The sequence below is a fragment of the Lonchura striata genome, chromosome 14 (assembly GCF_050655825.1).
Source record: "Lonchura striata isolate lonStrDom1 chromosome 14, ASM5065582v1, whole genome shotgun sequence".
In the NCBI taxonomy this organism is placed as follows: domain Eukaryota; kingdom Metazoa; phylum Chordata; class Aves; order Passeriformes; family Estrildidae; genus Lonchura; species Lonchura striata.
The window spans coordinates 13506078-13521153 of record NC_140716.1 but is presented as its reverse complement, the minus strand read 5'-3'; the positions used below and the strand labels follow the sequence as shown (position 1 = coordinate 13521153).

The window sequence follows — 15076 nt, the reverse complement described above, 5'->3', positions numbered from 1 at the left end:
TCTGGGTGTGCAGATCTCCTGGCTCTCTCAGAACTGCTCCTTCACCCTCCTGTGGATCTGGCTGGAGTGCCTCGAATGGCTGATTCCTCCCCTCTTTGTTCATTCTTCAATAATTGGCACAAATACTTGCTCAAACTAACCCCCCCTTCATAATGCCAGTGAAATCAGTGTGGGACACAGATTAAATCCTTCTAGGGTTCTAATGCCAGTGAAATCATTGCTGGGACACAGATGAACTCTCTCAAGGATTCTGGCCAGACAGACCTTGTTGAACACAGCAGAAAATGGAGTTTGACTGGTTGAATTTATCCATACCTGGCTGGGCACCACTCCTGAAGTTTTTTTCCCTGAGCTCCTGACTGGAACATCTCTGGACAAGTGCAGTGGGTTTCTTAGGGATTTACTTCCCTCTGCAAGATATAAGGAGCCTCACTTAAATCTACAAGTGCTTAAGTGTGAGAAAACAGGACTCACATTGTTTGTGTTTTTTTTTTTTTTTTTAAAAAAACTACTTCATCTTGCCTTCTCTATTGGAAGAATGAAGCACATTGCAGTCTATATGTCAAAGCACTTGGTTACTTTTTTTTTTAAAGATTCAAATATTACACCAAACCTTTGATTATGTGTGGTGGTGTTTTTAATAAATTGTCTGAGAGAGCAAAAGGTACCCCCAAACTGTCCTGTTGGGTTGCCCTAATCTCATTTTAATTTCGTCCCTACAGCTCTAGGACCAGAATGATATGAGAAATTTGTGTCACAGTGTCGAATGTGGATTTAGATGATGCAAAGTTAATTTACAAAGTAAGGACGTCCTTATAAAAAACACCCCTAAACCTGTAGTGAAATGATTTTGAAAGAAGCTGTTTGGAGTTAAGGCCACCTTTGCATTTTAATGGGTAATTACTCTTGGCATCACTACCAGTATATAACCAAAGTCCTCAGCATCCCTGGGGCACAGATGCAAATTTGGGTTTCAAGACGGCGCAGCTAATATTTTGTACTTTAAGGAAAGCCAATTTCCGTGGATGGGGAAGAAGAGAAATCCGAGGGTTTTGGCGCTGGAAGCAGCAGCAGCAGCGTGCATATAATCGATATTCTAGGAAGGGTTATTACTTTTCCCGAGGAGCAGCGGCTCCGTCCGCGCTCAGCGCTCGCAGCCGGCAGGAGAGGGCGGCAGAGAAACAGCTCCGGATCCTGCCCAGCACCCAAATTTTTAACGGGAGCGAGAACACATCGGAGCTCTCTCGCAAGCCAAATCCCCCCTTCAAAACGGCAGCTTCAGCAGCCTTTTTTTTTTTTTCTTAAAAAAAAAAAAAAAAAAAAAAAAAAAAAAAAAAGTCCGCAACACTTTGAAAATGTCAAATTCCTGCGGCAGCCCAGAAGACGCGGGGAAGCAGCGAGGCAGAGAAGGCAGGATAAGGAGGGAGGATGTGGACGATTCCCAGCCTGAGGGAAAGAGGCTGAAGCTGGGGGATGAAGCAGGAACCGCTGGAAGGGACGGAGAAGCAGCAGCAGAAGATGCAATGATGCCTTGCTCAGGCAGAGAAGAGCCCGTGCCCGAAGGAGGAGGCGAAGGCAAAAGTGTAAGTGAGCATCTTCAGTGGCTCAGGGAAAGGGGGAAGGGCCGGGAGGTTACCTTTGAAATTATTTGTCATCCTGAAGTTGGTAATTGGGCATCAAGAAGAGCAGGACGAATGCAATCTAGTGTCCCATCTCACCGAGATCATGAGCATGGTCCTCTTTAATTTCTCATCGTGCCTGCATGCTTTTCAGTGCAGCAGTGTGTGCTTTTATCTGTTCTCACTGCTTGCAAGATGTGTATGTCAGAGGAGTGATTTCTTTTTTTCATGGGGAGAAGGACTATTAACAGCTGAACTGCTGAACTTGCTTTTCAGCTCCCTATATCCATTTAGAAATTGGGAAAGGACTGGTGCACTGAATTGGACAGTTTGGGCTGTTTATCAGTCTGTCCACTCAGACTTTGAAGTGCATTTATGTTGAATTGCACTGTTTTACAGCTGGGGATGGGGGTAGAACCTCCAGGAGAGGAGGAGAATTGGTGGTTAGAGATCTCACGTGGTGAGATTTTGGCTAAAAAGAGCTGCTGAGCAGTTGCCTGTATAAACATCAGCATTGCCAGATGTTTACACCAGGGTAACTTTGCTGCTCAGCTGCTGTGCCCGTCAGCAGCTCCTGGGGCTCGGAGGAGAGGAGGGGAATGTTTGGATCCAGCTGAAGCTTTGCCCCTCCTGCTGTAATTTGGGCCAGGTTCTTTTCCTGGACACATCCTGGCTGCTTCCCTGGGTCAGAAATACAGGGGGAGGGTGCTGGGGACAATGCCTGGGGTGGAGGATGTTCCCTGTGTGAGTTGCCACAGGGGGTGAGTGTAGCTGTAGGAGCTGCTGGAGATTTCAGTGCACTGATTTTATCCAGATGTTTTCTGAAATGTTGGGTTTTTTCTCTCCTGGGATTGATATCCTGAATTTAGACGTGCATCTTCAAATGAAGAGCTAAGTAGATGCCCAGTGTTTCAGTAGGATTTACATTTTTAAATTTAAAAAATTTGAAATAGTTTATTTGGCTTGTTCTTGGTGGAAGAATCATCTCTAAATGCAACAGTTTTTGTGAGCTACAAAAGTATTGAAAATGTGTGTCGGTTTGTTTTCCCAAGGAGAAATCTCTTGTATCACACCATGAAACTGCAGAGAGTTGCACTTTGCTCTGTGTTTTGGGTTTCCAATGCTTTATGAAGTTAGGTTATTTCTAACTCTCAGACAGTGAAGTACCACTCTTGTTCTTACACCACTTCTGGCAGAGACTTATTTTCCCCAAAGGAAATGCAAATTACAGGCATGTTAATTGCTCAAATCACAATCCTTGCTTTTGGCTGGTTTTTTTGTTTTTTTTTTTTCTCTTTTTTTTTCTTTTTTACCTGTTTTAAATTCATTCTTAAATCCATATCACTTTGGGATAAATATCTAGAAGTGAACACCAGTATGGGCTGGGGTGAAATTATTTTCAATGGTACATCTTACTATAATACCTAATTAGGAATTTCCTGAAAAATAAGCCTTAATTGAATAAATGGACTTTGTCTTTTAAAGGATCATGCAGAATATATGAGAATGATGCATACCTGAATCACTGGGCTTTTCCCCATCTGTGAGCCACTTATGTTCTGCTGCTGCAGCAAAGTTCTGTGCTAGTTAATACCTGTCCTTTTTTTTTTTTTTTTATTTTCTCCTTTCAAGGACCTGGTATATCTTCTCCAACTTTACATTCTGGCTTTTCATCAGGGGATTGTTCAAAATATTAACAAAGCAAATCAATTAATGAATAATTATTTCACTGCGTGTCTTTCCCAAAATTTTTATAATAAAATAATTGTTCCGACAGTAATTCTTAAATTAAACTGAGCTTGATTCAAAACTCATCAAAGCTCCATGAAGCTCTTCTTTCCCCTCACTGGAGTGGATTCTAGCTTGGGATGTTGCACTACATTTTGTATAAAGTTCCACTAATATTTTTCCCCTTCCCATTTCAATTTGCCTGATTTGGAGGCATTATTAGAAATTAATGACGTGACATTTAAAATTCTGTTAAATTAAAATATAAAATATTTTCTTAAAGCAATAAAAGCTTGTTCAACAATGACTGTGTCTGTCACCTTGTAGAGAGCAAACTGTTGGAAGAGATGGATTGTGTGCTCTTAGGAAACACTGGAATGACTTCATTTCTGTGTTTAGAAGAATCTTTATTTTATAGGCATAGTGGTATGGGTAATCAATGCATGCATTGGAGGAACATTTCCTAATAGTCCATTATGTCTTCCACTTTAAAGAAGGACATTTAAAAAAAAATTATAGGCTTTGACTCATTTTTGGACTTGTAATAAAAAAATCAGCACGGTGTGTGTGCTATTTCTCTGTTTATTCCACTATTTGCCTCATGCAACATCATTCTTGGGTTCAGAAGGAAGAAATCTACCATGGTCAGCTGCTCCAGCTCATTATTCCACTTATTATGGAACCTTGGATTCTGAACAATGCAGACACAATGTATATTTTATGTTCCTGGAGTGATGTGGACATTTCCTTGGCACCCTGAATTTGCAGCAGGAGCTGCTGCTGGGCACAAGTTGGTTGCAGAAGGATCTTTGAGCCCCTGGACAGAGCTTGTGAGTAACTGTGTGAGACTCATAGTTACCTGTGAGTAACTGTGAGAGACTCGTAGTTACCCAGGAGTGATCACCAGGCATGTGGATCCTTGTGATCCATGTCTCCTTGTGTTTCAACAATAGTCCTTTTTTATCTCTCTTTAACCAACTCTTTGTGCATATGCCCGGTGAAGTTTCTTTGGATTTTGGTGCAAAGGTGCAAATTTTATTTCTGTATCCAAAAGGCCTCCTTTGTTATGAGCCAAACTTTCCCCCCATAAATATTTGTGCCAAGTTTAGAGAAGAAGACTAAATTTCCTGGGTTTGGTTTGACTTCTGTAGTGTTCCCACATCACACAGCTTCCTAAACTGTGTTTTCATCTGTAATGCCACCTGAGTCAGGAGAGAGCTTGAACTTTTACCTTCTAAACAACTTTTGGATTGACTTCAGTGCATTTGTGAATTAATGTACTGTTTTATTTTTTTTAATTGCCTTTGTGAATACTTAGAAAGGAGAAAAGGGTAGAAGTACCTTGAAGAAAAAAATGCAAGTTTTTGTTGCTAATATCAGAAGTAACATCTTTATTCAGTTCTGGGACTGTCATGTTGTAAAAGAAAATGTGAGGGAAGTATCTGAAAAAGTGCTTTTGTAGCAGGGGAAAACTGGTTTTGCTGATCAACTCTGAAGAATTGACTACACCAAACTTGTACCATGTGACAGATCCAGCCTTCTAAATCTCAGATGTTGATGGAATTGGCAACCCAGTTTGGATGGGGGGATGTGACATGCTGTACAATGCCTTTGCATAGAGAACAAGTTGTACCTTGTCATTAATTTGAGTAATTCATTTGAGTATTCCTAAAGTATTCCTAAAGTGTAGAAGAACATACCTTGGAAAGCTGAGAAACACATATTGAAAAGCTGATCATTTAAAAGGAGGAGGGGAAGGGTTTTCTAGAGATTAGGATATGAGCTTGGAGCTTCAGCTCAAGACAAAATTCCCTTGTTTGAAGGATGGGTGTGGGTTCATGGTATCAAATGAAAAGCTCTGTCCAGCCCAGGTGTGGATGTAGGAACTGAACCCACCTGGATTCTCTGCAGCAGCTCCAGTGTGTGCCTTCAGCTGCTGTCCTGGGAGGGCTTTGGGGTAAATAACAAAGACATTAGGAGGCCTTGAATTTGAGCATGGTGTTAATCTTGATGAGTGAAATACACATTTTTTATCTCTTCTGTTTAGCTTGGGTTAAAGTCATTTTTAACTCAATAACTCAGGGCTTTTTCACTAAATACATGCATAAAACATAGAATGAACTGTAGGAATTGGATCTGAAGTCTGACAGTTTGACCTTTGGTTACACTGTGTTAGTGCATTTTCTCATGGATTTTCTGGTTTAGGACATTTATTTGCTCCTTACAGTTGGTTTATTACAAAACCTGATTTGTGTGTGTATGGCTTTGTAATCATGATTGCATTTATAAATAGTACTTTAAAGAAGAAATGTGTTTGAGAAGGGAGAAACTGGAATGGTGGGTTTGTCTGGGCTGAGAGTCAAATTTAAGGTGCTGATTTTTGACTCTCAGGATTCTAGGCAGATTGAACCATTCTGCTGTCAAGGCTGTGGTTTAGTCCTTTTCCTTTGCTCTTTATAACAGTGTTTCAATCTATTGAGTTCCTTTTGTCCTCAGACATTATGGAATGGATGTGATTTAGGGGAGCACCATAAATTTAAAGTGTTTTGAAGAGCAGGACATTTGGAACATGTTGCAGACTGCATCTGCCTTTCCTCTCTTTCCTTTTTTGGGGCGGATTACCTAATTAGAGGATAACTTAAGGATTTAATCTATTGACTTGTTAAGCAGACTGCGATAGTTGCTGGAATTACTGCTTTTGTTTTGATTCAGAGCACAATCACGTTCTGTGATCCAGGACAGACACATAATTATTTGCCTTTGGAAGTGGGAAGAAAGGAGATGATAATTCTTTAGAAGTCAGTGGTGGCATTGATACAAGGTGCTGGAGTTACTTCCACAGGAATATTTGCTAAATGAAAGTAAAGGAGCTTTGGTAGAAAGGTGTGGATAAATCAATAATTGGTTTGGACTGGATTCCAAGAACAAGGTGAAGAGAAATGTTCTCCCTAAAACTGATGCATCCTCCTGTTAACCTCTGGCTGGTGTCAGCAAACTGTCAGCAAACAATGGCACTGCAGCCTGAGCAGGAATAATTGCAGCAAGGAATTGCCTGAGACAAGGAAAGGCAGCAGCAAGAGACCCTTATGAATGACCTTGTTTGGCCATTTTTTCCTGCAGCTGCACTGGATGGCAGGGGCTGAGTGTGCAAAGCTAAAGGCTTTGTGTGCATTATCCTATTATTTTGTCATGAAGGAATTTTAATTTAATTCAGCAAATAACTGCCTGTTTTCAACAAGCAATTTCAACCAAGAGCAACATTGGCCAGTTGTGTTTAGTCATTGGAAGTTCAATTTCACTGATAAGGAACATTCATAGAGCATTTCTATCCCAGTTTGAGTAATCAATTGCCTCACTTTACAATTTTTGTAGAATGACTGGAATATTACTTTTGCTTGAAATTATAAGTGCATTAAAGTCTTGCAGAGTGCAAAAGAAGACATTTGTGATCTATGTTCAATTAGAGGAGATATGAAATTAAGATATTTGTATATTGCTCTTATTTGCTATGCTTTCTTCTTCTGTATGCCAATGTCAGCCAGGAAAATATTTTTATTTCAAGTCTCTGTGATTTAAAGATGAATAAAATTATTTACTTTACTTTGTTTTTTTAAAATATTTTCAGTCTGAGTCATTAACCCTCAGTACAACAATGAGGAATAAGCCCCAGAAGCTATGCAAAAATTTGAAAATGGAATCAGGCTGGTGCTTCACTGGCTGTCCCTTTCCTGTGGAGTAGTCAATGTTCAGACTCATTTGGGATGCATTATTTCTAAAGAGTTGCTATTTTGTTCCATTACATTAGGCTGCAGGATCTGCTGCACTGCCACCCATGTAATTTCCCCCTCAGGAATGCACTTAATGTGTTCTGATGTTTGAATGCTTTCCCCACTGTGCACTTCTTAAACACCCAAGGAGTTACAGGCAGGCTTGTCTACACTAGAAAGGATCTTATCCTTTAAATTCAGAGTACAGAATATTTACTTTTGATGGTTGTCTCATCTTCTGATCTCTTTCCTTCAGGAACCTTAAAATACCTTTAAAATGGGCATAACTGGTCCAACACTTGTGAGCCAGCTGGTCACTGCCAGCAAACTTCAAACAGCTTGGTGTAGGAAAATGCAACAGCTGAGTGACTTAACCTGGTGACTCTAAGTGCTAGATAATGAAGTAATTCTCAATTAATTGTACTGATAATTAATAAAGGTCCATCTAAGTTCCACAAATCAATGAGAAGTGTCTGCAGTCCTTGGTAAGGATATTTTCATTCCAGCCTGAAAAGTAAAATTTGTTTAAAGTGAAAAAGATTTCCTGAGCACAATAATTCTTACACCATCTATTCTTTCACCTGCTGGTTTTCCCCCTGCAAGTTTCCAATATATTGGAATATATTCCAATATATTGGATGTCAGCCCTGCTGCACAGGGATATGGCTTTAGGATCCCTAGGAAAGGACACAGCTCTTGTTCCTCATTTCATAGAATTATCTTTCTTTACAAAAGTGGAAAGGTGGAGGTAGAGAAGCCCATGGCTGTCCAAGGTTTTATGGCAAGGATTGTGCAGGATCCTGACAAGAACTGAGCAGGGACACCATGGAATCAGCCCTGGCATGGACTTAGAAGGGTTCTGTGTTTTCCCAGGGTTCTCTTTTCCCTTGAAGAATTGAGCAAGGACAGCACAGGAGCAGCCATGAATGGATGCACTGAAGGGGCTCTGCATTTCCCCAGCTCCTGAAATTATTTTGAAGATGTGGGTTACCCTGAAGCATAATGAGGTGGTGAAAAATTAACAAATTCTCACAAAGTTTCCATTCCTTTTATTCTCTACAAATAGTTTGGTAAATTCTTGTTTGAGCTGAGTTGTAATGTGCATTCAACATGTGTTATCTTCAGGGAATGTTATTTTCCACAAAATGAAGGCTAATCACAAAAAATATAAATGGATTTAGTATGTAAAATGATGAAGTCACCACACTGAGACTGTCGTAGTTCCTGGAGTTGGGCCACAACTAAATGGAAATGAAACATTCTTATCAATAATGCACTGGGGAAGTAACATCTGTTCTGAGATGCTGAGAGGTTGTTTTTTCATTCACTAAAATATTTATTTCAACTAAAAAACCCTAATCTTTTCACTGTCTCCAGAGGGCAGAATCATTGACTGTTATGTTTAGAAACTGTCTGTGAATTACAAGAGTCCATATAAAATGGAAAGGATGCTGATTGAGCAATTAATCACATTTTACTTAATTTCAAATAAATAATGACATTACAGAAAGCTGTTGCATTAGCTCCAAAAAAAACCCCGATTCTTAGAAAAGCAGCAGAACAAAATGTCTTTCTCTCACTAAAGGCTAGTTTCCAGCTCTTGAAGGCACAAAACCAATAGTTTTTGGTGATGTGGCAATATTTTCTTCTAATTAGCCAGTGTGGTGTTAACATGTTACATAAAGGTTGCTGTGCTTGGCCACTCATGTTCAGATCCTTCTTAGATTTCAAGGCTAGAATTGACTGCTAGACCCTGGTTTCTGGTAGAAGTTAATTCCATCTTCCTAAATTCTTTTTGAGCTAGAACATGGAATATTTTACAAAAACAGCCACTGTTGATTAAAGGCTTCAGGTCACGGACTGCTCCTCAAGTCTCCAGGTAAATTTCTTGCTGTAGATAATTATTCTTAGAATAAAAATATAAATCCTTGCCTGGAGTTGGAATTTGCCCAACTGCTCATCCCAGCCTGAGTGGATTGTTTTGCACCAGATGTTATTGACTCCCATGATGGGAATAAACTCATTTTCTCCTCCTGGATAAGCCCAGCATCTGGATCCATGTGCTTTGTTTTCCATCCTGCAGGTCTGTGCTCCCCATCTGAAATAATTCATCCGTGCCCTCGCTGGCTCTTTGCAAGTTCAACATTTTTGCAGAAAGCTGATTCTGCTGGATGTGCCTTGTTAATATATCAATGGTTTAGGTACTGCTCTGGCCTGGGCTCCAGGTTCATTTACCAACAGCTGCCAATGTCACAAAACATTCTGTGTTTGCCCACATGGAAGCATTTTTGTCAGACAAGCCCAGAATTTATGACCGCAATTTGATTTAAATTATCTGAAAATTACCAATGCCTTGATTTATACATACTCACTTTCCAATTCACTGTGAAAAAAAAAAATACGGAATAATATTCATGGAAGAACAGATCCTTGTGGGATGTTAATTGCAGAGGCATCTTAATTGGAATTATTCTGCTCCTGCTCCTTTTTTTTCTATCTGCTGAGTTTTGATTCATTTAAAATGTCCTATGTAGCTGTGCACACAAAAGCGTGTGCATGTTAGCACTTCAGAGTGGTGATTCATTCACTTCAGCACTCAATTGTGATTTTAGAAAAAAATCATTATGTAACTGAGCCGAAAAGATCAAAACTAAATTAATATCTTGTTACCTCTTGGACAAATGATTTTTGCCCAGGTGATAACTTTCCAAAACCCTTAATCTTCCCAGGTGAGAGCTCAGGTGGGATAATTGTGACTCAGACCCTGTGTGGTGTCTTGGGACTCGGTGTCTGCCAGCCTGGGAGCTGCTGAGGCTGTTCCCTCGGGGTGTGTGCAGTGGGCACTGTTAGCAGGGCAGCTTTTCACCAAAGCAAAATGAGGAAAAACCCCCAGAAAAAGCCCAGCTCTGTGGCTGAAATACATTCTGGGCCTGCAGCTGCCTGGTCAGTGCAGGGAGAGGTGTGAAGGTGCTGGGAAGGTGTTGGAATCTGTGGTATTGATGATTCTGAGATTGTAGAAAGTCTCTGTCTTTCTGCCCCGCTGCCAAAGCAGAAGCCATAATTGGTCTGTGCTGGTTTCCAGGTTGTTTATTCTGTTTATCTCTAACATGTTCTGCTGCCCTGCCCAGCTCTGTCCTGCAGGGCAGCGTGTGGGGCTCTGCCCTCAGTGGGATGTTACAAACATTAAATACCAGAAACTCCCTGGGCTGGATTTACAATAACGTGCCAATATCTGTCACCTACGTTGGACAGTGTGTCCCCAGCCTGAACCAACAGAAAAATGCCAACACCACAGTGAGACATGGAGGGCATGAAGAAGGAGAAAAAGGACAAGACACACCCAATTTCCTCCATCTTGTCCCCTTTGGACCCCGTATCTAGAATCCTAAAATTTTACTTTTGCACCCGTGCCACACTTAATTATTACTTATATCAAACACTCAGAGCTGGTAATTCATCCTGTAAGATTGAAAACTCTTTTGCATGGACAGAGATCACAGACAGTGTCTCTGGAGGCTCTGTCCAGGGGGGTTCCTGACCCCTGCCAGGGTCCCAGACCCACCAGGGCAGCCAGAGGGAAGCCCTGGGTTCCCACGGGAAGGGACCAGGAAAAGCCCAGCCCCTGTTTGCTGCAGGGTGATCAATTGATGTCTAAATGGAATCCCAGAAATCTCCCCCCTGGAGGGGTCTGCGATCACCCCGGGTGGGAACAGGGAGGTCAGGGACCAGCAGGCAGAGGGGGGAGTTCCCCTGACCTGTTGGCACCTCTGATGGAGAAAGGAGCTGGCAGAGGTGGGCACAGTTTGGGCTGAGCCCTGGCAGTCTCTGTTTTCTCCTGTGTCATAACAACATTCTCTCAGTGGTGTTTGTGCAGTGTTAGTGTTGTCTCTGCCGAAACACTATATTATAATACTATATTATATTAATTATATCATATTATATTAGATATTGTATTTTACATTATAATATAGGCTGCAACATGAAAGGTTCTCCCAGCCTGGGGAGTTGATTTGTGGAACACCTACTGCAGAAGCTTAGCAAAGTCAGTGCCTGGTGGTGCTGAGTGGACAGAGGCACAGTTTTGTCTTGTTTTTTTTTCCTGTTTGTTTATTTTTCACTGGGAAAAAACCATAATCCCACAGAGTAATAACTTTGCTAAAACCACCTTGTTAAAAAAAAATAAACAATAATTAATTCCTGATATTTTATGCCAAATGCTCAGTTCTCTCATTAGAACTCCACATACACAAATGATAGTATCCTCTTATCTGTTTATCTTTTTAAGGCTTGTTTTTGTAAAATGAACAATTACTTAAATTGCTAAAGTAGATTTTTTTTTAAGCTTGGTGCTCTTAAATCTGCTAAAGGAGAGGAGCTCTTTCATGTGCTGTTCCTCAGCCCTTCATCTGCAGGTTCTGAAGAAGCTGTTGGATTACTAAATCAGGACTGAGATCTGAATGCTGCCAACAGAGGAGGCTGCAGAATGGAACTGGTTGCATATGTTTGATGTGATTGTGCAGATGTGTGCACATCCTTGGCGCTGCTTTAGTCGTGCATCAGTTTTAGTAATTGCCAGGAATATTTTTCTTTTTCTGAGCTCAAAGTGCAAAATGCCTAATTAATGCCTTGATTAATGCCTAATTCTGGCATGCTGATCTAAGGAATCCTGGAAATGAAATGTGCCTATAAACAAAAGTTTTGACTTTCTCAATCACAGACCCCTGTTTCAGCTAAAGAGCTGTTGTCTGAAGAAAATGATGACTTGTAAGGTGTAAAATCTGTTCTTGGCCATCTCAAGAGATTTCTAGGACTTTGAAAATTCACTAAACTTTTCTTTCTGCTCCTCTTTAGTTTGAACTTTTAAAATTGCTGCCCTGGGAGCAGAGGATGGGCACTGGGGGTGTGGAGCATGGCTCCAGCTGGCAGGGAGCCCTGATCCCAGGTCTGTAGCAGGACAGCTGGCAGCACTCTCTGTTACTCAGCAATACCTTCAGGAACATTTGCAAAGGGACATTGGTGTGTCCCTCACTGTGAATGTTAAGTCAGGTAGATGTCATCAGCCCTCTCTTCTGTCCCAGTATTGAAACTGGCCCAAAGCAGTATCCAGACCATTCTCCTCACAAAAACAGCTCAAAACCCAGAATCACCCACTTTCCATGGAGTGCCTTGTAGCTAAGTAATTCCAAAGGCATCTGGTGTGAAGTGCTCAAGTGCCAAAGAAGTGATCAACAGCTTCAAGTATCAAAAACTTCAAGTTTCATCTGTAATAAATGATATAAAATCATCTGAACAGCCTTCCTTATGAAGGCAGTTTATTATTTACAGAGGCCTTCAAGGGGATTTGGAGGCAGGTTGATGAAATGTCACTGCTTTCACCTCACAAAGTAATTGTATTTTAATGAAGTAAAACCTCTCAGTTGCAGAGATGATGTTGGCTGGTGGGGGAATACCAACGAATGTAAGGGAATAAACTGGGGAAAGAATCTGCTTTTCTCAGAGGGATCAAGAAGAGAGGGAACAAATTCAAGGAATTCTTGTGGAGGTCCCAAGGTGCTTCACTGTTGTTGATGCTCCCTTGAAGGTGAGGAGATCAGTCACTGAAGTCACAGCAGCAGAGGATGAGCCCTGTGTCTCACTGGAGCTGGATGTCAGGTTTTGTTTCAGCAGCTTTGCTTGGTCCTTGGCCATGTTCAGAGAATTTGGTGCTCAGTGCAGTGTTTAACTCGTGATGTTTGTCACCTGTGGCACCAGTGCAGAGCCCACCCTGGGTCAGGGGTGGCTCCGTGTGGTGGAAAAGTCTCTCCTCCACCCCGAGCTTCCAAAGAAAGGCTCAGCAGTCTCTGTTGTTCGGTCTCAAGGCAGTTTATTGCAAGTTATCCAAAAGATTTTCTTCTCTGCTGCTGTGGTTTGCTCAGAGCTCAGGCAGAGGCACACACACACCCTGACAATCTCTCTGACCCCGACTGCTTCTTCTCTCCCTGCCAGGGCTGCTGCTCTCTTTTATATGGGACATTACGTGTTCCATGGTTACAGTTTTCCCCCAATGCCTATTACCTGTATTAAATGGTGATTTTCTACTCTAAACCAATCTGTGAGTGCCAACATCACCAAGAACATGGAGGTGAGGAAGAAGAAAGAGGGAGGACAGGGCAGGCCCAAATCCCAAATCCATCTTAAAACCTCTGACCCCATGTACAAAACCAAAACCCCCCTGTACAGCACTCAAAAATTCTTCCCTCTACTTTGTGACTTCTACTATAACACCTAAACTTTTGTGACTTCTTGTTCTTCCTGCAAGGTTGTTAGCTCATTCCATGGTTCAAACCCAAAATCACAGCTGTTTCCAGCTGCCTGCCAGGGTCTCAAATGCTTCTGGCCTGGGCTCGGAACATCCAAAAATGTCTGAGGGACATTTTGAGTTGACCCAGTTGACACACTGGGTCAGTGTGTGGAGTCCCAAGATCCATTCCTCTTCAGGAAATCACAAACAAAAACATGGCTGTGGATCTGACTAATGTTTTGTTTTCTTCCTTTGTGTGGTTTTCCTCCTCTGTCTTTGAATTAGAAAGTAGTTAAAATCTCTTTGCTTTTAGTTGTACTTATATTAGTTCAGTCAAGGCTCCCCTGACTCCAAAAACACTTTCTTAGCTTAATTTCCCAAGAATTAGTTGCACCACATAAAACAAGTAGTTCAAATGCTCATATTCTAGGATTAGCCACTTTTAAGCGGCAACAATAGAATTTGAACATACACGTACACATCTCCATTAGGTTCAACTAAAACTTATTTTGAAAAGTACCATGGATTTCTCTGATGAAAAGTTCATGTAAATTTAAGAAATGTGTTTAGTACTGAGATAATAAAAGACCAATTTCTTCTGAAGGGCTGATAAGCTATAGCTTAAAGGTGATTTTACATATGCAATGTAAATTTTTTTTCATTCAGTGCCTGAAAGTCCTGCAAAGGCCAGGCAGATTCCCCCACCTTTGAAATTAATTTTAGAGTATGACTGCAGCAGAGTTTGATTTGCAAACACAGCATCTAATTTCTTTAGTTTTGACTTAAGGAACCTGGCTGATTCCTACATAACACCTGATGGTTATATTGTGTTTTCACTTAAACTGAGAGGGCAAAAACTCCAGAAGTGACAGTGGGATCCTCCTAAATCTCCTGAGACCTGAGCCAGAATCTGATTTTTACATATGCTCAAAACTTTGAGCCTGCTGATGCTTTCTGCAGAACTGACAGAAACATTTCATTAAACAAATGATGATGTTTGTTTTGTTGTGTTTAATTTTTTTCTGTTCTTTACTGTACGGTGCATTTGCATGAAAATGGCATTTTGAAGAGTGATCTGTTCCTGGTGCTAGTCCCTCACCTGGAGGCATAATCTCTGCTTGGATTTGCAATTAGTTGCTGTGGAAATGATTGTTGCAGTGGCAGAGCTGGTGCTCTGCTCTTGGGTGGAAAGGGAGCAGCAGGAGCTGATGAATACTTAAATCACCCAAGTTTTATGCAAAGATCTCTGCAAAATTACACACACCGGGGGAAAGATAAAATTGAGAAGCCACACAGACAAAGTGCAGTGCTCTTAAAAATGTTTCCATCCCTGACCTGTCTCTCATCAAGCCAGTGTCAAATTAGGAACCAGCTGTGCTGCAGAAGGAGCAAAGTTTATTGGAGCCTACAAGGAAATGCCCAGAGCTATTCTCCGACTATTTTAACTTGATTAGGATACCTCTGGCTGGGGCAGGAGTTCTGTTTTCTGGGGGAGGAAATCATCACTTCAAGGTCTGAATTAGGACTTCCTGAGGTATGAATCAGGATAAGCATGGTGGCTTGTGCCAGGCACCAAACCCACCTCTCAAACAGCAACACAGAACTGTATTAATATCACTTAAAATCCTAAAAACATATTTGGGGAGAAAGCAAAGCAGAGCTGGATTGAGACAACTGCATCT

The 15076-nt window shown here is 41.3% G+C and overlaps 1 protein-coding gene across 20 annotated transcripts in view; it reads left to right on the top strand.

Moving 5' to 3' along the window:
• RBFOX1 (RNA binding fox-1 homolog 1) overlaps positions 1-15076 on the top strand; it is a 1274894-nt gene that overhangs the window by 110640 nt on the left and 1149178 nt on the right. For 2 of the 20 annotated variants that reach the window (XM_031506138.3, XM_031506145.3), the window contains exon 1: positions 1257-1583. The exons of 2 other annotated variants lie outside the window; for them this stretch is intronic. In XM_031506138.3, the coding sequence (XP_031361998.1) occupies positions 1356-1583 (228 nt within the window). In that variant the 5' untranslated portion in view covers positions 1257-1355. Of the gene's footprint in view, positions 1-1069; positions 1584-15076 lie in introns of those variants that run through there. 16 more of the 20 variants (XM_077786820.2, XM_031506143.3, XM_031506147.3 and 13 more) reach the window with 15 other exon arrangements.